At 44.1% G+C, this 25,144-nt stretch overlaps 1 protein-coding gene across 1 annotated transcript in view; it reads right to left on the reverse strand.

Moving 5' to 3' along the window:
- Positions 1–2,538: 2,538 nt before the first annotated feature.
- Positions 2,539–25,144, reverse strand: part of LOC126235536 (synaptotagmin-15-like) — a gene marked incomplete at its 5' end in the record, with an annotated part of 252,552 nt that continues 229,946 nt past the window's right edge. Inside the window, 3 exons of the mRNA XM_049944255.1 lie at positions 2,539–2,793; positions 13,831–14,035; positions 20,372–20,479. Coding sequence (XP_049800212.1) covers positions 2,666–2,793; positions 13,831–14,035; positions 20,372–20,479 — 441 coding nt within the window. The remainder of the gene's footprint in view (positions 2,794–13,830; positions 14,036–20,371; positions 20,480–25,144) is intronic.

Consider the following 25,144-nt stretch of genomic DNA (forward strand, 5'->3'; position numbering starts at 1 on the left):
TACTACCTTCACCATGTTACCTCGGCCCATTCAAGAGAAAGAATAAGTTTCACAGGGCACAGAATACGTGCGCATAGCCTCTGAACTGTGGCAGTTCGAGAGGAGAACATATGCAGATACGTGTTGTATTTTGAAGAAAGTACTCAACTAAATAATGAAGTCGCTGATTAGAACGTCACCTTCAGCTATGTTGCCTCGTATTCTCGTAGAGGACGAAATATTTGAGTCGCAAAGTCTCAAGCGACTGCAGAATCATTATCGCTGCATCCGAACAATATAAGCTACACTGCATCATGTCTTAAACAGTCTTGTTGCAGGTTAACGTTGAATTCGTTCCTCCTACAAAGCGACTGTGTTTCCTGCCGACGAGGATAATTATGTATAAAAGCCGTGCGACGCGACCGTCGATCAGTATTTGACTGTGATATAAATAGTTGATTGCAAAGAGTTACACAGTTGCTACAAGAAAGTTTAGGAGTTTGCCATAATAATGTTGCTTGAATTATCGTACTGTACACGTAGGTCGTTACCCAGTGAGTCCAGTAATCGTTAAGAAATTTTCGACGGACAAATTGTTACAAGCGCTGGTAGCTTGCTGTGCATCCTAATGTACGAGCATCGCATTAAGTCTCAACTTCATGTTCATTGGTTTGACGAAGAGCATTACTCTGTATAGGAATTACACAATTCGACAACGTTTCAGTTGTTCGATTTACTTCTGTGGAATGGAAATGTGGATTTTGCTATAGAACGTGCAACAGCAATCCTTTCTTCGTAACCGTGAAAGTACCAATATTTGATCTCTTTCTACATGGTGTCAAAAATTTTGAGAAAAGACATTTTCTATACTCCTAAAGCGCAAGTTTTGACGAGAATCTGTTTTTAGTGGTCAGTGAATCCATTATGGGACTAAATTTTACTAAATTCTACGGTAAGCTATTTCTTGTCGGGCTAAGTGAAATGTTTTCCCTTCGATAAGCACGAAATCATATACTAAAATCTTTACCTATGGTGATAGTTACCACAGAGTATTAAATTTGGAACCATAAAGTGCATCATGTTATCAGTCGTGCTAACTTGAATCCCCCGTATAATGAATGTTTCATGATATTTCGGGCTTGCAGCTGGATGCCGTGACATCTTGCCAAATTATTTGGATTGACAACGGTTTACACGTCTTCAGATGAGATTGCTGGTACACATCAATTATTTTCTATCGAAATTTGCCGCTGTGGCACATGCGCACGGATTTTCGGTGTACGGCAGCCGTCTATCGAGGGCGGATATTCCCCCCATCAGATTAGGACAGCGTTAGCGAGGAGTAAACGTCACCATTCAAAAGATAGGGAGGAGAAGGAGCTGTTCATGTCCAGGTCGCACCTCTCATAAGGGGGCAACATTTCATCTAAACTGGGCAAAATTCTAAAGAAATGTTGTTTAAAGTAATATTCCGGTCACTTACAAAGGCCTGTGCTCTTCCCTGCTCACTAAAGCATGATTGCATTCCAGAGAACACAGCGGCAGTACATGTTCGCCAGCCCATTAGCTCAGCGTAGCGACTTCTCTTCCTAAATAAAAATTTAAGCCCTCTGATTCAAAATTAAAATCTTAAATTTATTAAGAGACAGATGATTTATCGTCTTTGCTCCAATCCCTAAGTAGGAGACTAATGATCATGCTAACATTGCACAATCAAACTACTGTGGCTCTTTGAATCTTTTGTCAGTGAGTAGGCTAGACTTCAAATCACTATCAAGATGATATGTTTTTTATAACCAGGCGGAAAATTAAATTTGCCGTCTTCCTTATAATAACAACGAAAGGTCTTCTATGAGTTATTCTGCCACGACTGTCCTGGCCACGAAGATATGCTTTGAATCATTATTGAACCTGGGCAAAAATGTTTGCCGAATGTTGTTGTTAATCGTGATCGCATATTACAATGTGATAAAGCTTGGGAGCCGGTGGTTTGTTTAATATCTTCAGAAAGACAAAATTTCACGCCTAATAACAAGTCCAGCGACTTTTCTTATTTTCACCAATGAATTTTAACTCCGGGAGTCCCAAATTCGACAGAGGGCGTGAAAGCAGTAAGAGCTGCGCGCCGCACATGGAGCAGTACTCGACAAAGAGCGAAGGGTGGTCATGCAGCGAAAACCTGTGCGAATGTGGCGTCGCGCGTTTTCGGTATAAATTCAGCGACGCACACCAGCAGTCTCCAGTGTAAAATACACCTAAAGATGGCTGAATGGTTGTTAGCTGAAATACTGACGCAAAATGTTGATGTCATCCGGTTGCAAGTCCAAAACTTTGGGGAATATGGTACCATTTGCTTACTTACGAGGGTTTAGCCTCTTTTAATGTAATTTATGCAGGGATGGCTACCAGTCTGATAGGCTCGTCCAGCCTCTTGGTTAGTCCATTTGAATTAACCGATAAAGTGACGCATTTATAGCAAAGGGAAGATACTAAAATGAATTATAGTGCACGTTGTAGTAACAAGCCGTACCGCCCTAGTAGGGCGGGAGCAACCTATAGTTGAAGCAGTTTCGCAAATGAGTTGTATAAGAGGAAGGTGGCCACTGCATCTCGACGCGAGGAAGAAGGAAGATATGTACAGCTGATTGTTTCTTGGTAGGAAACCAAACGCGTGCATGGCCCCGCCTCACTCGGACAGGGCGTGCCATTGCTGAACTTGCTCCATGGGCGATGAGATGGCGGCGTTCCAGTGGGCCAAGGCCTTGCCGCGCGCGAACATGTACGACCCCAGCACCGCCTTGCCGATCGGCTTATCTGAAACACACATGTCGCCTCTGGTAAATACACAGTTATATGCACAACATTCGGACAAAGGATACTTGACAATACGTAAGCCTGCTAGGCTTCCATGTCCGTTGGCACTGAAGGCAAAATCTATAGGACTGTGAGGCAGCGACCTGTTCCTCTTCACTGGAAGTAGGAACTTAAAAACGCCTTCAGTCACAGATTTTCGTGTTTTATTAAACACACGATTAATTTTGGACCCTGTGGTTCCATCATCAGGTGTAACTTGTCTTAATACATGATTTTATTTTGCTCTAGAACGAGGTTAAATGCATAATGCTGTTATGGAAAGGAAAGTTATTCCCTGCACACGTCATTTGTTTAATAATTAGATCTCTGGCACTGCGAATATATTCATCTTTGATCACTCCACACTAGACACACAATCGATATCTCTGACGTGTTTACAAATATGTGTATGCAAATGTGCCTCTTGAGTGAAGTGATATGCACGAAGAGGATGGAGAGAAGAATGTATGATGGTATTAAACAGTTAAAAATTCTTTTCTTGGATGTGCGGTACGTTTACGCTGTTTATTTTTTCCACTGTTTCGCACATATTTCCCGCATTTGACTTACGAAATTCATAAACTAACATCAAACCTTTTCGTGACAGGAATATGCATTTCACCTGAGCGAAAATAAATCACATATTAAGACAAGTTACACCTGATGATGGAAGCACAAGGTCCGAAATGCAGCGTGTATTTAATAAATACACGCTGCATTATTAATAAATATTAATATAGTATTAATAATTTAATAAATTTAAAAAAATATATTGTTACTGAAGGTGTTTTTTAATTCATACTTCCATGTGTACAAACATTCAAGTTTGAAGCTGCGAAATATGGATAAAATTAAAATGTTCCTCTACAAATTATTACGTAACCGACGTTTCGAGCCCTCTAATGGGATCTCCTTCAAGATATTCTCGAGTTCACCGCTTAGTTGAACACTGCTACAGACCAGTGCAGCGTTCACTTACAGTATCTGATTGAAAAGTATCCGTGTACCATTGTATTATGCGGAATTGATCACTGGACTTCACGAGTGGCCGAACCACCAGTATAGATGGTGGTGGGGATTATTGTATGGTCAATGGGGTTGCTCAGGAGAACTCAGTGTTATTGAACGAAGACAAGTAATTGCATATCACTTGACCAGCAAATGCATCAGGGATATTTCATCACTTCTAAAGACCCCCAATTCGACTGTTGGTAATGTAACTGTGAAGTGGCAATGCGAAGAAGCTACCACTACTATGCCGAGACCAGACAGACCTCACATGTTGACAGCATGGGGTCTTAGACCAATGTTAAAAGGTGGTTGTACAAAAATCGCATGAAATCAGCGGAAGAAATTATTCGTCATTAACAAAGCGCCACCAGTAGTCCAACTACCACAATGGCTGTGCATGGGAAGTTAAAGAAGTTAGTGTGAAATGGTCAAGGAGTTCCTTGTAAGCCACTAATTTCTGTAATCAATTGCAAGCGGCGCTTGAGGTGACGTAAAATGCGACGCCACTGGGCAATGGATGACTGAAAACGTATGATTTGGATTGATGACTGACGCTATACCCTGCGGCAATCCGACGGAAGGGTTTGGGTTCGACGATGTTTGGAGAATCTTACCTACCGTCATGTCTAGTGCCATCAGTGAAGTACAGATGAGATACGGTCTCCAGGAAACACTAAATGAGGAAGGATATGTACACAATTTACAGCGTTGTGTACTGGGTACAGCAGAGGGACAGTTCGGCGACGTGTGCCCTGTGAGGCCATAGTTTGTCAACAATGACGTTTATGAAATGGTCTGTACTGTCCTTGTTCCCGTTCTGATCCCAGTGGGACGCCTTTGGTCGCTCCAGGCCTCACCGTCCAACATCGTCATCTTCTTTGGTTTCGGCTCTTGAGGAAGAATGGGCTGGCAATCCACAGGCTTTCACATGTCTCGTAGGAATTGTCCCCAGCCGAGTTCAAGGATGGACACTACCCATATTAACACTCAGTAATAGATGTCCAAATACTTTCCATCCGATTATAAAATGTTGTCCCACCTTTTCTTTAGAAATTGGCTTAATGGAGGAAAATTTTACGGCTGCTGTTAGTGGGCCATTGGTCATTGGTTAGGTAAAATTAAAATTTAAAACAGCCTTGATCGCAATTTTGTATTGGAGAGAGTGACCGGTTTCGACTCTTTCATAGAGTCTGACTGTTTTAAATTTAAATTTAAACAAATTTTAAGATTGCTGAGTATGTTTTCAAAAACTTCAAAAATTTTATTGGTTAGGTAGCTAAAGAGACGGAACAAGACAGTAGTAAAGTCTATCAAATTATTATTTTCGTGCTGCTTCTTCGTAACTGTATGTATTTCTCGCGCACTGAGGCTGTGAATTTACTTCTTACTTACGAAATATGCGCGAAAAAACTCCTTTTACAAAAGAGCGTGTCGATTGTCTTAGAGTCCAACTAACCGGTAAACACCCGAAGATCCAGATAAGGAGGGGTTGAAACGTCGATTATATATTGAAGAGGAACATGACGTGACAAAGTAGAAAATTTTACGTTCAATAAAAAAAAAATTGTCTACTATTTTTTTTTTTTTTTCAAAACATCTTACTCCCAAAATGCCGTTCATAAAATTAGAGGCAAGGTTCGTAAATCGGGCCTTGTTGTAGGATTCGATTCGGTACTTCCTAGAACTTCTAGTGAGCCGCGAGCGGGAGAAGAATGTTCCCAAAAAAAAAGGAATATTCTAACAATATAGGACATCTCTCAGTAACCTTGGATGGAAGTAATTCTAAGATTCCACTATCAATTGCAACACAAAGCCCATGTTAAATGGGTAATGTGAGTAATGCTGAACAATCATCCGATAACAAATTTGACAACTGCACGTTTACAGTGAACATAGTAAAATTCTGCGAATAATGTGCTGTAACTAGTCTGTCTCACTAAGCCGTGTTAGACTCCTAGCGCTCTCTAGTCCCTATAATGAGCCTGGTCTTGCTCCCATGCCTCTGTTCCGTTAGACGTGTATCCCTTCTACCTTTTCCGGCTCTTATGAGTGTTGTACTGAGATACTGCGATAATGAATAGCTCAGTACGCAGTTCAGTTCCGAAGATGAATGGACATTTCTGAAAAGGGCATTCACAAAAGTTGTAAAGAAAAACGTAGATACCTGAAAATTAACTGTGAAGAAATCACGGATAACAGAATAAATACTTCAGTTGATCGACGAAAGAAGAAAATACCAAAATGTGCAGGGAAATTCAAGAATACACAAATACAGGAACTTAGAAATGGAATAAATAGGAAATGCGGCGAAGCAAAGGCGAAATGCCTGCGCCTAAAATGTGAGGAAATTAAAATAGAAATGATTGTGGGAAGAACTGACTCAGCACATAGAAAAGTTAACCTTCGGTGAAATTAAAAGCAATAGTGGAAACGTAAAGACAGCATCTGGAATTCCACACTTATATATACAGAGGAGGGAACGGATAGGTAGAAAGAGTACAATGAAGTCCTCTGTGAGTGGGAACACTTGTTCGACGCTGTGATAGGAGGAGGAACAGGGAAGAGATATGGCATCGAGTATTAGAATCGGAATTTAAAAGAGCTTTGGGAGACTTAAGGTCAAATAAGGCAGAAGGGAGTGATAACATTCCATCGGAATGTATAGATTATTGTTGGAAAGTGGCTACAAAACGACTGTTGACACAACTGTGTACAATGTATGATACTGGCGATATACCATAAGATCGTCGGAAAAATATCCACACAATTCCGAAGATAGAAGGAGCAGACAAACTCGAGAATTACCGCAAAATCACCTCGTGCATCCACGCTGCCGACAAAAATAATGTACAGAAGAATGGCATAGAATATTGAGAATCTCTTAGATGATGACCAGTTTGGTTTTAGGAAAGATAAAGATAACAGAGAGGCCGTTCCAACGTTTCAGTTGACAGTGGAAGAAAGACTGAACAAAAACCAAAACACATTCATAGGATTTGTCGACAATACAAAATGGTGCAACACGTTCTAAATTCTGAGAAAAGTAGAGGTAAGCTATAGGGAAAGACGGATAACATACAACATGTCCAAGGATCAAGAGGAAACAATAAGACTGGAAGAACAAGAATGAAGAGCTCGAATTGAAAAAGGTGTAAGACAGGGATGTAGTCTTTCGCCCCTATTGTTCAATCTACACATCGAAGAAGCAATGACGGAAATAAAAGAAAGGTTCAAGAATGGGATTAAAATTCAAGGTGAAAGGATATCAATGGTAAGATAGGCTGAGGACATTGTTATTCTCAGTGAGTTTGAAGAAGAATTACAGGATCTGTTGAACTTAAGGAATAGTCTAAATAGTATAGAATATGTATGCAGTAAATCATCAAAAGAAAGTGATGCGAAATAGCAAGAATGAGAACAGCGAGAAACTTAACATCAGGATTGATGGTCACGATGTAGACGAAGTTAAGTAATTCTGCTACCTTGGAAGCAAAATAACCTATGACTGACGAAGCAAGGAGGACTTAAGAAGCAGAATAGATGGGGCAAATAGAGCATTCCAGGCGAAGAGGAGTCTACTAGTATCCAACATTAGCCTTAATTTGAGGAAAAAATTTCTCAGAACGTATGTTTGGAGCACAGCATTGTTTGGTAGTGAATGGTGGATAGTGTGAAAACCGGAGCAGAAGAAATCGAAGCATTTTAGAAGTGGTGCTACAGAATAATGAAAATCAGATGGATTGATAAGATAAAGAATGTGGAAATTCTCTGTAGAATCGGCGACGGAAGGAACATGGGGGAAACGGTGATAATGGAAGGGACAGGATGATAGGACCTGTTTTAAGGATCAGTGAGTAACCTCCATGGTACTAGATGAAGATGCATAGTGAAAACTCTTCAGGGGGCAGTCACAAGTCGCAATTCATAACCTTACTCAATATAATAAGAACGTTGGAGAGGATTGAAGACCATCGTCAGAGCTAGAGGAACTTACGGTTCAAAGTTAGATTGGCAGTGGAATCAACCAACTACTTTCAGTTGTAAATCCACAGTTTCTGACGATGTTGTTGTTAAACTGAGGAAACTTGTCCATAAAAGCATTGGGGCTGTCATAAACTGGACTGACATATTTGTGTTGTAAAAATAATTTGTTTGTGTTGGGAGATTGTGCTGATACATGTGTGTGTACAGTTCTCCGTGTTCGAGTATTCTACTAATTGTCTTGGTGGTATTTGTTACGCCATTGCCGTTCTAAGGGTACGGATACATAATAGTGTCTCTGACAACGTTGTTAAATATAGTAACTTGTTTTCTTCTAACCTAAACTTCAAGTGTAGATACTCCTGGCACTCGTTCCTAGAAGGAACTGATTGTGTTATTTTCGTTTCAGCGCAGAGAGTAAAGAGTTTTGACACGATTTATCAAACTGTATGGCAGGCGCATTGTAAGCTCTTCCCTTGATGGTAAGACAATTGCAGTACTCATGAAGCATGATTAACACCTTGCTGAATATGGAACAACATTGTCTTGAAATCGACCGTGTGTACGTAGGATACACATCAAAATAAAAAAAAATTAAAGATACAGCTGCTAGAAAAATGACTTACATTGAATTACATAAATGACAACTGAAAGACCTGTGGATATTCGGTATACAGCCGACTGCATGGAAGCCCTAATGTATCTAGAACAGCCCATACCTGCATAGAGAATAAAACTACGAGCACAAGAACACATCACTTTGCCAGAGTTAAGTCAGCCACGGAGGTCTGTATGCTTTTCTCACCCCATAATTCATGTTTTAGTTCTCGATATTTCTGTTTAAGTAATTTGAAAAACATACAGACGTTCGTTATACACTATCCTACCAAATATAAGAGAAGCACCCAGAAGTGGAGGAAGAACCTAAATGAAAGTTCACGGGTTGATATTATTGCAGTGACTGCAAAATCGAGTTAGTTTCACAAAAAACGTGACAGCATGAACCAACTTATCTGTATGATGTTGCATTCTCTCTTTCCAGTATGTATGCATTGATTCTATTTGGAAGGGTGTCGTCAGGCTGTTCGTAAGGCTGTTGTATTCTTTCCTGAGGCAAGCTGACCCACAACTGTGCTTGATACCCTGGATATGGCACTGGAACGTCTGAGCTGGTACCACGAATATACCATTGGAGGCAAATGGGGGATCTAACTGGCTACGGGAATGCCTCAACATCACAGAGAGACCAAGCAGATACGTTCCACGTGTAGACGAGTATTGTATTGTTCAAAAATGTCACCATGGTACTGTAGCATGATAGTTACTACATGTGGCCACTGGATGTCAGTGACGTACCGCCGTGCCATCAGGGACCCTCGGTCACTACCAGCCGTGACCTGAAATCGTACTTCATGGCTCCGCGCACCATGACCCAGGAGTAACGCCGGTGTGCTTTTGCAAAACATGTGATGAAATCATACCCGACGATGATTGTCATTCGGAATAATGCAGGACTGCTGTTCATTGCTGGACGCAATGCGAGGCCATTTTCCAGCACTCCGTAGCACCACTCCAAATGCAGCAGTTTGTGTTGGGATGTTAATGGCAGCTTATGCGTGGCACGGGAATTCCCTAGTCCGACTTTTGCTAGTCTCTGAACAGTGGTGCGTGATGACACAGTATTCTGCAGGGAGTCCATGACTTGTTCTCGGACGACAGTCACAGATTCACGTGAAGGAATTTCCATGAGTTTGGTGCACCCTTGTGGCCGTCAGACGAACTCGACCACAATTCTGTACGCCTGCCCTTCAGTTTCCATTTGGTCCAACATCGGGCCTCTGTCACGTCCGAATGGTCCACAAATATGGATATTGCATGATTCAACCAATCGGCCAGATGGAGACCCACAATGAATCCCTTTCGAGCTCCGTCAGCTGGTGATTTCGCCGTCTCACATGAATATGAGGCATAGCTGTGTGTTACACAGTGATCATGCAGCATCTAATGCTGTTCGTTCCCTACCAGGTGTGGTATCAACTCTAAACCCGAATGACGGAGATGCACTATGGCCGCTGTTTTATCTGCCAGAGAGAAATGCAACTCTAATCACTTACATATCTGGTCATTGTGAATCGGTATAAGAAACTACATTGACATCCGACCGTGTCTTCTGGGCGCTTGTATTGTATTGTATTGTATTGTACGTTAACCGGGGGCTAGTAACGATGGATGTGGCCGAGCTGTTCTAGCCGCTTCAGTCTGGAACCGCGCGACCGCTACGGTCGAAAGTTCGAATCCGGCCTGGGACATGGATGTGCGCGATGTCCTTAGGTTAGTTAGGTTTAAGTAGTCCTAAGTTCTAGGGGACTGATAACCTCAGATGTTAACCCATTAAGTACCAGTGTCCTATTTTGAGGACAGAGCACATGTTTATTTATAAATACACAATAAATTATTAATTTCTAACTGTTACCGTTCTAAGTCATTTGCTGATGCTTTTTATAACAAATGTATGCTTAAAGGAAACTAAAAGCAATAAATCCTACCATTAATTGATTATTGAATACTAAGGCACACTTTTTGTTATTATAGGTATTTACTTTATCGACAATTTAGTAATATTTGAAATATGTGGCAAAGATCTTACTGTGATTATTTATAGTCAACAATGTGTCTTTTAAACTACTTGCATTGTTAACTCAATTGGAGCTATATTCATTGTTTTCCATTGTTATAAAATTTGATGTACTCGAAATAGGGCACTGGGATTTGGTGTTATCATTTCAGTTATTTGAATTGCTGCACGTTCGAATATGAAACTCCGCTACTCCTGATGTATTTTCTTTTTAGAACGTGGTAATTTTACCAGATTTTGTTGCTGAGGTAAGTAACGACCCCTCTTTTATATATACATATTACAGGATATGAAGTTACTTTGAAATTTACAGCGTATTATGTAAGTATATCTATGAATATGTTACCCATTAGTAAATAATACAATTCCAGATGGACAGAGGTATTTACACATTCCCTTTTCTGTAGTTTGTGCTAATGTATTATTCTTTCATTTCACGTTATTTTATTAAAATTTATTCCATTTCATTTTATATAGATTATAATGGCCTTCAGACGAGATAGATACCTCACTGACGAAGAAATAGAAGAAATAATAAACAGTGACGCATTCTATAATGTGGTGTCAGATGATCAGGGCCATATCTATGTCACTGTATGTCCTCCTGCAGTCGACTGTATGACCGACGGAGGTCCAGACGATGTTACTGGAACCGTGGAAGTCTCAGATGTGCCAGGGGCTATTTAATTACATTATGTTATATCAGAGAATAACGAAGAAACTGTATGTAAAACTTCACTGCCAAGTACATCCCAAGTTTCCAGAAGTAAATCGAAGAAGAGACGCCTTACTGATGAGAAAAGCAATTGGAAAAAAGACACCTCCAGTTTATACAAAGCTGTCTCAAACTAGTGAGCATGACATCAGCACAAAGAGAGAGGAATTGAAGGAACAATTTTCTTCCTTGACCCCGAAGGAGATGTTTGAAGAACTGATGAACGGAAACATATCCGAGTTCATACTGAAAGAAACTGTGAGATATGCAGTAAATATGAAGAATATGCAGGATTTTATGCTCAGAGTTGAAGAAGTGAAGGTCTTTGACGGATTTCCTCTTTTTGCTGGCTACCATAAGCTCCCTGCTGAGAAGCTATACTGGTCTGGAGATGAAGATGTTGGCACACCAATTATAAAGACAGCTATGTCAAGGAATAAATATCAGAAGTTGGAAAAATTGCTTCATATTCAAGATAATGACTTAGCCAATGAAAACAAACACGATCGCGGATTCAAAATTAGACGTCTCTTGAAAATGATAAATGAATCGTTTCAAAAATTTGGAATATTTGAGGAAAATTTGTCAGTTGACGAAATGATAGTCAAATACTATGGACGAAGTGGGCTGAAACAGTTTATCCGAGGCAAGCCTATTAGATTTGGCTATAAGTTGTCGTCTCTTTGTGGAGCAAGTGGCTACTGTTTCAAATTTGATTTATACTGTGGAAAGGATCCAGAAGATACTGCAAGGGATGACCTACTATTTGGATCAAGAGTAGTCCTAAACATGCTGGACTGCACTGAAAAACCCCTTAATCATTTTGTGTACTTTGACAATTTCTTCACTAGTAGAGATCTTCTGATTCATCTGAGAAATTTGGGTTTTCGAGCAACTGGGACTGTCAGAGAGACTAGAGTTGGTGACTATCCACTACTGAGCAGCAACGAACTGAAAAAGACAGTTAGAGGAAACTATGACTACCAGGTCGACAGGATTGGTGAAGTCTTATTTGTTCGATGGCACGACAACAGATGCGTTACAATTGGTACAAATTTTGACAAAGTTGAACCTTTGGGAGCAGCTACGCGGTACAGTAGACAAGCAAGTAAGAAGACACAAGTGCAACAACCTGCCGTTTTGAAGTCGTACAACGCGTACATGGGAGGTGTTGACCACCATGACTGGTTAGTTGGAAAATACGCGACGGTAATTAGAGGGAAAAAATGGTACTGGGTCCTATTTACACGTATGCTGGAAACGGCCCTCGTAAATGCCTGGCTCTTCTACAGACTAGTACATGGGAAAAATGCACTGGATTTACTGGATTTCAGACGTGCTGTTACAGTTACATACCTGAAATTGGACACTGGAAGACCGAATATTGGACGTCCATTGGAATACCCATCACGTCATTTGAGAGTGATACCAGACATCAGGTTTGATGGAATTGGTCATATGATTGACAAAAAAAGCACGCAAAGAATATGTGTAAGAGCTAAATAATGGGAAACCAAAAACATATTGTGTTAAATGCCGTGTAACATTGTGTGTGATGTGTTTTGTGCCATTTAACGAGAAATAAATAGTTAACATTTGAATACAGTTTAGCGTGCTATACAACACTGTTTGATCCCTGCGTCTTATTTGAGGACGGCCATTATATCAGCATGTATGAATATTCTTTGGCTATTTTTGTACTTATTGTGCTTCACACACTATGTACATTATAATTAGGGAATAAAAAATTCAATTTTTAAAAAAAATTGGGACTTAGTGGGTTAAGTCCCTTCGTGCTCAGAGCCATTAGAACTATTTTTTTTAGAAACGAAGGAGTGGCTGCGTCCCCGCCGAAGCCGCAGCGGTCCACAACCCCACGACGACTACCGTAGTCCACTTCACCCCTCCGCCGCGCCACACCGAACCACTCTTTCAGGGTTATTGTGCGGTCCGGTTCCCGGTGGACCCCCCCCCTCCCCCCCTCCCCCCCAGCGAACGTCTCACACCAGACGAGTGTAACCCCTATGTTTGCGTGGTAGAGAAATGGTGGTGTACGCGTACGTGGAGAACTTGTTTTTCGCAGCAGTCGCCGACATGGTGTAGCTGAGGTGGAATAAGGGGGAACCATCTCGCTTTCGCCAAGGTAGATGGAAAACCGCCTAAAAACCATCCACAGACTGGCCGGCTCAGCGGACCTCGACGCAAGTCCAGCGTGCCGGGGACCAGGCGCTCCTTCCCAATCCGGAAAGCCGTGCGTCAGATCGCACGACTAACCGGGCTGAGTCTGGATGCTTACATTTTTTTGTCAGGCAGCGTAACATTGTAGACTTGCATGCACGGTGTTAATCTCATTAAAATTCTTCTGGGTGTACTGCCACATCATCTCGCAGAATACGTAAATGATAAAATAAACCGACGTTCCAGATGATACAGGTTGGTGAGGAGTCCACTGCAACTCGCCTGAAAGGATTTTAATAAGGTCACGTGGCAGTAGGCCTAGAAGGGTTGTAATGAGATGCAAGCGTGGCTGTATTAAAACAGAAAATTCCATTCAGCCCCATGTCATGCTGGCATGTGTGATGCACCTAGGAAGTGAATGTAGAGGGAAGGAGGTGGAGAACATGGGAAGGTAGGCAGGGAGTTGTCAGGCAGGTACCTCTGCCGTAGCCCGGCACGGGCACCAGCACGTGCAGCGTGATGCTGGTGAGGTCGAGCCGCGCGGCGGGCACGCGGAAGTTGAAGCACTGCGAGAAGTTGGGGCAGTCCGAGTTGCGCACCGTGGCCGTGCGCTTCACCTTGACGGCGCGGTACTGCTGCTGCAGCGACACGCGCACGTACGAGTCGCGCCGCTCCTCCCGGAACTGAAACACACACACACACGCTGGGCGCACACACTTGATTCCCATACGCCTGAACTTTCTCATTTTCATAGTACTGAAGGGCGTTGTTTTAATTGTTACAAACCATTCAAAAGCCAACATCGCATAAAAATTTCCTTATTTGAGACGACCGGTTTCGGCAGTCATTGCTGTCATCTTCAGGTCTTTAACACTTCTTTGTTGTAAAACTCGTTCATTTTACGCTGAACCTCGTGCAAAAGATGTGAAGAGGATAAAACTAGGCACATTAAAGACAGAAAGCACCTTGTCCAAAATGCCATGTCCATATAAATATTGCTCGCAGATGCTTGAGTATGTTGTCCTGCATATGTAAAAATATATGCTACTGTGTACCATGTTTGTGTGATATAACAAGCATCTGCGAGCAATATCGCACACAGGTCGCTATTGATGGTTGAATCTGATCGGCTGAGGCCGTCTGTATGAGACGGCGTTGCAGGCATTCCGTACGTACAGGGTGTTTCAAAAATGACCGGTATATTTGAAACGGCAATACAAACTAAACGAGCAGCGATAGAAATACACCGTTTGTTGCAATATGCTTGGGACAACAGTACATTTTCAGGCAGACAAACTTTCGAAATTACAGTAGTTACAATTGTCAACAACAGATGGCGCTGCGGTCTGGGAAACTCTATAGTACGATATTTTCCACATATCCACCATGCGTAGCAATAATATGGCGTAGTCTCTGAATGAAATTACCCGAAACCTTTGACAACGTGTCTGGCGGAATGGCTTCACATGCAGATGCGATGTACTGCTTCAGCTGTTCAATTGTTTCTGGATTCCGGCGGTACACCTGGTCTTTCAAGTGTCCCCACAGAAAGAAGTCACAGGGGTTCATGTCTGGCGAATAGGGAGGCCAATCCACGCCGCCTCTTGTATGTTTCGGATAGCCCAAAGCAATCACACGATCATCGAAATATTCATTCAGGAAATTAAAGACGTCGGCCGTGCGATGTGGCCTGGCACCATCTTGCATAAACCACGAGGTGTTCGCAGTGTCATCTAAGGCAGTTTGTACCGCCACAAATTCACGAAGAATGTCCAGATAGCGTGATGCAGTAATCGTTTCGGATCTGAAAAATGGGCCAATGATTCCTTTGGAAGAAATGGCGGCCCAGACCAGTACTTTTTGAGGATGCAGGGACGATGGGACTGCAACATGGGGCTTTTCGGTTCCCCATATGCGCCAGTTCTGTTTATTGACGAAGCCGTCCAGGTAAAAATAAGCTTCGTCAGTAAACCAAATGCTGCCCACATGCATATCGCCGTCATCAATCCTGTGCACTATATCGTTAGCGAATGTCTCTCGTGCAGCAATGGTAGCGGCGCTGAGGGGTTGCCGCGTTTGAATTTTGTATGGATAGAGGTGTAAACTCTGGCGCATGAGACGATACGTGGACGTTGGCGTCATTTGGACCGCAGCTGCAACACGGCGAACGGAAACCCGAGGCCGCTGTTGGATCACCTGCTGCACTAGCTGCACGTTGCCCTCTGTGGTTGCCGTACGCGGTCGCCCTACCTTTCCAGCACGTTCATCCGTCACGTTCCCAGTCCGTTGAAATTTTTCAAACAGATCCTTTATTGTATCGCTTTTCGGTCCTTTGGTTACATTAAACCTCCGTTGAAAACTTTGTCTTGTTGCAACAACACTGTGTTCTAGGCGGTGGAATTCCAACACCAGAAAAATCCTCTGTTCTAAGGAATAAACCATGTTGTCCACAGCACACTTGCACGTTGTGAACAGCACACGCTTACAGCAGAAAGACGACGTACAGAATGGCGCACCCACAGACTGCGTTGTCGTCTATATCTTTCACATCACTTGCAGCGCCATCTGTTGTTGAAAATTGTAACTACTGTAGTTTCGAAAGTTTGTCCGCCTGAAAATGTACTGTTGTCCCAAGCATATTGCAACAAACGGCGTATTTCTATCGCTGCTCGTTTAGTTTTTACTGCCGTTTCAAATATACCGGTCATTTTTGAAACACCCTGTACATGTCCACGTCCGGAGCAGGTCCTCGGCTGACCGTCGCAAATACTTATCGCCCGGCAGCCAGTGATAGTGAGATACGAAAGTATATGGCGGTGAAATTCAACACTGACCTCTCGCACCTCGTTAAGGACAGGGTAAGTTTCGAACGTCTTCAATTTTTTTGGCCGTATGGTCGAGGACTGTGCCACAGAGCCGAAGACCAGGGGTGACCAGATCCTCTAAACCTTCAAATACATATTTTGTATTTTGCACATTCCGTTCCAGTGTTACCATACCGAGAGTGTCAGAATCTGTAACCTTCCGTCTGAGAAATTTGTCACACTCCCCATCGTCAGCGAACTTAAGATATACTGGAGACGGTAGACAAATAGATACCCAGCAGCTCTTTCGGATCAAGTCTCATAAAAATCTGTCTACCTCGTGGGTATAGAGTCTACAATACGTTGCGTCAAACTGCAATTTGATCCCGACTTTTCGGTACGAAAGAGCCATCGGGGTCACGAACGTAACTGTAACACTCAACACCACCACGGTCGTGCGGTAAACAACAGACCCGGAAACGTGCCCGGGATGTACTGCACCGCTCAAAAACCTAAAGCTGACTATCCATGCACGACTCACGGCCACACTCAAACCTCCATGTGTCGTCAACTTAGTATGTGTAGAAAACCCATACTTGCTCATCCACTATGTATATTCCCGTACAATGGAGACAATTTACTTCAAAGCCGCTTACCCAGTGTCGGAGGGTAAATACGATATTGCAGTGCCTGTGATATTCAGAAATACGATGTAAAGTTCCTTTGGACAAGCATGTAAACAGGCTCTTCAGCATCATATTTACGTCACTGCTCATCACACTGCAGTCCGTGGGCCACACGCGGCTCGAATCGGCTATTCGTGCAGCCCCAGGTGCTTACTTTTAATTGACGTCGGAGAACTGGGCCTTGAGCTAAGTAAAGTTGGCCGCTTACGTCAGGGACAGAGTGTTATGTAGTGTGGCAACTGCGGGTATTGAGGGTTACGGTTCCACTGCTTGTCTTCCAGTTTTGAAAACACACTGGCTCGCGTGACTTGCATTGATCGTTTGCTATGGAAAAAAATTGACATGGGAGTAGCGTCGGTTCATGAATGCGCATTAAAGAGAAGGTCATCTTCACAAGCGGTACAGATTTATAGGTAGCGTCACAACTTTAGGGTCACTAAGGGTGTCAGCAATCTGAAACAGAGAACAGTCAAAATGAAGTGTTCCGAATGGAGCTGTCTTCTTTCAGCGCTTCGGAAGGCTATATGTCGCGCGTTTACTATAGCTAGTGAATTGGGGGCTCATAACATATCAATTTATGTAAGTTATCAATTAATAAACCTATGTAAGATACGAATTAAGAATGAGAGTGGTACATAAGCGGCCCGAGGTGCGGCCCCTCAAACTGTGTACTGCCTCTTGAGCAAATAACATTTTACTACCACTGATTTACAGCGAATTGACCGCTACGCGCAGCGACGGCAGGCGCATCAGACTTACGTCACTTTCGATGCCGCAGGGGTTGCCTAGCGACAGGAGTTTTCTCCAGTAAGTTGCCTAGTGACACCAGTCTTCGACAGTAACGACAACGCTATATAACGTCGGTGGATAGCGTTGTTGGACACGGTTTCCTACCTTCAATTTTTTTCTCAAAACAACCTCCACAACTCTTCGAGCTTACTTTCGTTGCATACTATATAGGCTAAGCATAAAGTTTTTGTAAAAACACAAAATTTTATTTCTAAGAACTATGAGCGATACAGCTATGTGGTTTGCAGCAAATAGTAGCTTAACCGATGAAGTTTTTTATGGATTTGCCTTCTTTCTTTCATTTCTTGTTGCAGAAAGCGTAATTTAAGACTGCTGCTGTCATAACGTCGTCTATGCACGAATTATTTCGCGGTTTCGTGACACTCACTCGCCAGTTACAGTTCAGCAACTCTTTAGAAGTGCCTGTAGTCTACATCCACCAGGTGTGAAGAGCCTCAAAGGAGTGTATGAAAAGTGATTGACGGTGTTGGCGACGACAAGGCCAGAAGTCGGAGACCTGGAGTGAGCGATTACGCTGTTGATACCGTGAGTACAGAATTTCGAAGGAGTCTGGGGAAATCGACGCATTGTGTTTTCAGAGAAAAGAGCATAACTCACAGCACTGGATTTAATATTTTACACAAATGTCTGCATTTACATGTATACGAAGTGTAAATTATGCACGTTTTGCAGCCGTATGTTTAGCCCAGACGGGCTGACTTCGCTAGGTACATACTAGAACAAATCGCTGTACACAACACAAAAGTTTGTGTGTCCGATGAGACGACTTTTCACACCTCCAGGAAAGTAAACAGGGGTATCGTCCGAATCTGATGGTCGAAGAGGCGATACATTTTCGAACAGTAGACAATGGACAACCTGGAAATGAATGTGAGGTGTGGCCGTTATGGGTTCGTTATTTTCCACTGAGTCTACCATTATGGCAAAAGTTTAACTCTACACCTTGGAACTTCACGTTGCAAATCAGTTGCGGGACTGTCAACCTTGGAAGCGTTACTACAGATGGTCTGGCACAGACGGCCCAAAATCGTGACCACCATGTCCGCTACAGATAACATCGTTTTACCTTTTACGGGTAAGAAACAGCGCACATACGGAAGTGTACCGACAAAGAAAAAAAAAAGAAAAAAAAAACCTTTGCCCTTTGCGAGTTAAGTTACCAGTTGCAACAAACCGCGTATCTACACTCCTGGAAATTGAAATAAGAACACCGTGAATTCATTGTCCCAGGAAGGGGAAACTTTATTGACACATTCCTGGGGTCAGATACATCACATGATCACACTGACAGAACCACAGGCACATAGACACAGGCAACAGAGCATGCACAATGTCGGCACTAGTACAGTGTATATCCACCTTTCGTAGCAATGCAGGCTGCTATTCTCCCATGGAGACGATCGTAGAGATGCTGGATGTAGTCCTGTGGAACGGCTTGCCATGCCATTTCCACCTGGCGCCTCAGTTGGACCAGCGTTCGTGCTGGACGTGCAGACCGCGTGAGACGACGCTTCATCCAGTCCCAAACATGCTCAATGGGGGACAGATCCGGAGATCTAGCTGGCCAGGGTAGTTGACTTACACCTTCTAGAGCACGTTGGGTGGCACGGGATACATGCGGACGTGCATTGTCCTGTTGGAACAGCAAGTTCCCTTGCCGGTCTAGGAATGGTAGAACGATGGGTTCGATGACGGTTTGGATGTACCGTGCACTATTCAGTGTCCCCTCGACGATCACAAGTGGTGCACGGCCAGTGTAGGAGATCGCTCCCCACACCATGATGCCGGGTGTTGGCCCTGTGTGCCTCGGTCGTATGCAGTCCTGATTGTGGCGCTCACCTGCACGGCGCCAAACACGCATACGACCATCATTGGCACCAAGGCAGAAGCGACTCTCATCGCTGAAGACGACACGTCTCCATTCGTCCCTCCATTCACGCCTGTCGCGACACCACTGGAGGCGGGCTGCACGATGTTGGGGCGTGAGCGGAAGACGGCCTAACGGTGTGCGGGACCCAGCTTCATGGAGACGGTTGCGAATAGTCCTCGCCGATACCCCAGGAGCAACAGTGTCCCTAATTTGCTGGGAAGTGGCGGTGCGGTCCCCTACGGCACTGCGTAGGATCCTACGGTCTTGGCGTGCATCCGTGCGTCGCTGCGGTCCGGTCCCAGGTCGACGGGCACGTGCACCTTCCGCCGACCACTGGCGACAACATCGATGTACTGTGGAGACCTCACGCCCCACGTGTTGAGCAATTCGGCGGTACGTCCACCCGGCCTCCCGCATGCCCACTATACGCCCTCGCTCAAAGTCCGTCAACTGCACATACGGTTCACGTCCACGCTGTCGCGGCATGCTACCAGTGTTAAAGACGGCGATGGAGCTCCGTATGCCACGGCAAACTGGCTGACACTGACGGCGGCGGTGCACAAATGCTGCGCAGCTAGCGCCATTCGACGGCCAACACCGCGGTTCCTGGTGTGTCCGCTGTACCGTGCGTGTGATCATTGCTTGTACAGCCCTCTCGCAGTGTCCGGAGCAAGTATGGTGGGTCTGACACACCGGTGTCAATGTGTTCTTTTTTCCATTTCCAGGAGTGTATATTAGCACAGTTCCTCAGAACTAATTTTTGATTAGGTAAAGATTTTACGCTCAGCCTGTATTACTGCTTCAGTGTGTAAAATGTTAGCAGCCGTACACGTACAGAAAGACACACACCTTGAGGTTCCTGGCCTCTATGACGGTGACGGCGAGCCGGTGCAGGTTCTCGTTGTACAGCAGTGATACCAGCAGCTCCCCGCGCTCAGACACCTGCTCTTGCGCCTCCTGCGGAACAAATGGAAACAGCGCTGGAAAAGAGTGGAACACATATAATTACTTGTTACTGAGGTAAATTCTATATAAGTCAGTGTGGCAGGGAAATATACACCCGCTTGAAGGAACACCACGCAAGGTGGAAACTTAAAAAAGGAGACGCTATTTTTGCAGACCACCTGCTTAAGGAAGGCGACAGTTATAAGGCAAAACACATACATTACATCCACAAAGGAAGGAAGATAAACTGCATTGAAATTATAAAAATTAATAAACACTTGTCCATCAACCCAAGCTTCGTTCTGAAAGAACAGACACAGTTCCCTCACTCACCACTTGTAACTGCAAATACTACTCATAATCCTATCCAGGTCATATTATTTCAGTTACTACAATTTCTCCTGTTGTGTTAAAAAATTTACTTTGTATAATCACAGCTCATCACTCACCTGCTTAATACCACTACTATATCTCATTTGTTTGTAATTCTTGGTCTATTAAAGACAAGATTATTTTGTTCAGCGACATCTTTGGATATGTCACCAAAGGTTATTGTTCAGTTACGTTCTTGTGTGTAAAACTGTTGTAATTTGTGTATGGTTCATTAGTTAATGTGTCACATATTTTATTTTAGTTAAATATGCCATTTACATGGAAATAACCTCGCTTATTTTGTTCCTATTCTAACTTGGCATTTTTATGTCTGGAGATGCAGATGCTCTGTGTGGTGTCACCGCCAGACACCACACTTGCTAGGTCGTAGCCTTTAAATCGGCTGCGCTCCGTTAGTATACGTCGGACCCGCGTGTCGCCTCTATCAGTGATTGTAGACCGAGCGCCGCCACACGGCAGGTCTAGAGAGACTTCCTAGCACTCGCCCCAGTTGTACAGCCGACTTTGCTAGCGATGGTTCACTGACAAAATACGTTCTCATTTGCCGAGACGATAGTTAGCATAGCCTTCAGCTACGTCATTTGCTACGACCTAGCAAGGCGCCATTATCAGTTGCTATTGATATTGTAAAGAATGTACAGACAAGAGCTACGTTCAACATTAATGGATTAAAGTTAAGTATTCCACCATCTGCGTCCGTTTTTCTAAGTTCTGATTTCCTTGTCCTGTTCCAGACCTCACGCCAGCCTGCGTGAGATTAAACGCATGCCTTTCGGCTTCCTCTATGAGGGTTGGCTCTCCTGCCAATCCACAACATCTTGGCGACGAGGTTTTCCGTGTTCTTATCGATATTGCCCTGATTTACTTGTGTAATGGCTTCGCCAACATCTTCAGATGTACTGTCCGAATTTTATCGCTTACAGAATCAGCAGACGCAGGCCTTACTGGATGCCCTTGGACAGCTCGTCCAGGGTCAACGTGCAACGCAAAACGATGCGGCAGCCGCCACTCCACCGCTAACGCAGCCACAACATGCAGTTGCACCAACTTCTCGTCCTTTTGATGCTGCACTGGAAAGCTGGACAGAGTGGTCACGCCAATTTGGATTCCATCTCGCCGCCTACAGAATTCAAGGTAACGAGCGGCAGCCTTTTTTATTATCTTCCGTCGGAGTGACCACGTACCATGTGATAGTCAAATTATTTCCCCGACGCGACGTAGCAACTCAGTCCTACGACGAGATTTTGTCTGCATTAGATGCATATTTCAAAGAATCAGTCAATGTAGTTGCCAAATGGTATACCTTCTTTCGTACAAAACGTATGGCAGGCCAGACTAATCGGGAGTGGGTTGCAACTTTGCAAGGCCTTACTAGGGATTGTGCTTTTGAGTGTCAATGTGGACACCCTTATTCAGATACTATGGTACGTGATGCAATTGCACAGAACGTTTCTGATGTTCGTATAAGGGAGCAAATTTTGAAACTAGTCAATCCCTCCCTTCAACAAGTGATGGACATATTGAATCGGCAGGACACACTTGACTTTGCTCAGGAATCATTTTAAACTTCGCCACCCGTGTGTCAGGTTAACCGGCCCGCCAGGCGAGCTGCACGGAACAGTAAACACTCCTCACACCCGGCCGCGCCAAGCCGCCTGGCTGTCAGCCACGTGTACCGCGCCAGCAAGCAATGCAGTGCTAAAATCATGCCCGCGGTGTGCTACTAGACATTCGCGTGATAATTGCCCGTCACGCCAGGCTATTTGCTTTTTCTGTAACAAAAAAGGCCATGTTCAGAGTGTTTGCCAGAAAAAGCTCAGATCGGACCCTCACAACCATTCCAGGCCCTTTGCTTCTCGCCGGAATTGGAATCGAACCAAGGATACTCAGGCTCGTGAAACTTTGCCCATGGAAATTCATGTAGTTCATTCCACTCCGCCCGGTGCCACTCTCTCTAACAGTGACTTTGTTCGTCCCACAAATAGTGTGCGTCGACATCGCCGGAAATCCCGTCAAGTCGCAAGTGATTTTGTACCAGTGTCAGTTCACGTTGCACGAGACAGTCGCTCTTGTCGTCAACAGGACAATAAACTTTTTGTCGACTTGGACATTAACGGCAAAGTGATACCATTCCAGCTCGATACCAGAGCTGCAGTTTCACTGATCAATCAAGACACGTACAAACAGCTGGGCACACCTCCGTTGCGTGCCGCAAATGTTAAGCTAACTACATATTCAGGTCACGGGCTCCCTGTGTTAGGACAGTGCAGCCTTCTTGCAACATACAAGGGACAAACAATACTTGTGTCATTTTACGTTCTTCGTTCTTCTGCAGTGAACTTGTTTGGTTTCGATTTATTTCAGTTGCTTAACTTGTCTATAGTCAATCAGGTCCTATCAGTGAACCAGACTGTGCCTTCAGACAGTGTTTCTCGTCTACGTGAAGAATTTGCAGATATTTTTGCACCGGACCTTGGTTGCGCTAAGAACTATAAAGCACATTTGGAACTGAAAGTCAACGCGCAACCAAAATTTTTCAGAGCGCGCAATGTTCCCCCCGCTTTGCGTGATGAGGTCGCAAACACATTACACGATTTGGAATCACAAGGTGTGATTGAACGTGTGCAGGCTTCTCTATGGGCATCACCCTTGGTAATTTTGCCAAAACCTTCCGGAAAATTGAGACTTTGTTTGGACTTCAAGGCAACAGTGAATCCCCAACTAGTGATTGCAACTTTTCCTTTACCCCGCCCGGAAGATCTTTTTGACAAACTGTGCCCGGGTAAATATTTTTCGAAGTTGGACCTAGCAGATGCGTACTTGCAAATACCGGTGGACGAAGAATCCCAGCGCGTTTTGGTGCTTAACACGCATCTTGGTTTGTATCGATTCAAACGACTGCCATTCAGGTTGCCTGCCTGCATTATTTCAGCAATATCTACTAACTGTTTGTGTGTCGGTCCCTACTGCAGCAAACTATCTGGACGATATTCTGCTCTCCGGAAAGACGGAAGAAGAACATTTAACCAATCTCAGAACATTATTTCAGGTCTTGCGACAAAATGGTCTTCGCTTGCGGAAGGACAAATGTGTGTTTTTTGCTCATGACTTACCCTACCTGGGACATGTACTCAATGCCCAAGGCATACATCCTAGTCCCGAGCACCTCCGTGCCATACAAGACTTGCCTTCGCCGCAGAATTTGAAGCAGCTACAGAGTGTGCTCGGAAAAATTAATTATTATAACAAATATGTGCCGCACGCCTCTTCCATTTCAGCTCCGCTTCATCGCTTACGCCGTAAAGGTGATCCGTTCGTCTGGACGACGGAATGCGAACGCGCCTTTCGCCAGTTGAAATCGGCGTTGCTTTCCAATACTTGCCTTACGCCATTCGATCCCCAAAAACCCCTTTTGTTGATGGTGGATGCATCGGATTTCGGGATCGGTGCTGTGCTTGCGCACAAAGATGGATCGCATAATCGCCCTATTGCCTTTGCGTCCAAATTGCTCTCGTCTGCGCAAGGAAATTCATTCGCCGGTCTATTTTCCTCTTGCAGTACCGCTACGATATCTTGTATCGGTCCGCTGTTAAGCACGGAAACGCCGATGCGTTGTGCCCTTTGCCTGTTGCTGCGGATAGAGCATTCGATTCCTCCGAACTTGCTTGCATGTTTATTGATGCGGAAACCGATGGCGTGGTCGAATCGTTTCCGATTTATTTTCGTCGTGTAGCTACTGCCACAGCTGCCGACCCTGTCCTTTCTACCGTTCTGCGTTTTGTTGCTACGCAATGACCCTTGTCAAAGTCACGGATCGGGGATCCGTTGGTTCTCCGATTTTTTGCTCACACGGAGAGACTTTTTGTTCGACGTGGTGTTTTGCTGTTGCTTTCTGATAATGATCAGTCCAGGGTCTTGGTCCCACGTTCGTTACAGTCCTCTGTCTTACGAATTATCCACCAAGGACATTGGGGTATAGTGAGAACGAAACAACTTGCTCGTCAGCACTGTACTTGGTTCAGAATCGATGCTGCGATTACGAATACGTGCTCTTCTTGCATGGCGTGTGCCGAACAACAATCCTCACCACCGCGGAAATTCTTTGCATGGCCGAAAGCCACTTCCCGTTGGCAACGCTTACACATAGATTTTGCTGGTCCATTCTGGAATGCTCGATGGTTGGTCTGGTAGATTCATTCAGTAATTTTCCTTTTGTTGCCCGGATGTCTTCCACGACGTCATCTTCCACCATCCAAGCGTTATCTGCTATCTTTTGCATTGAAG

Source organism: Schistocerca nitens, chromosome 2 (genome assembly GCF_023898315.1).
Source record: "Schistocerca nitens isolate TAMUIC-IGC-003100 chromosome 2, iqSchNite1.1, whole genome shotgun sequence".
NCBI classification, from domain to species: Eukaryota; Metazoa; Arthropoda; class Insecta; order Orthoptera; family Acrididae; genus Schistocerca; species Schistocerca nitens.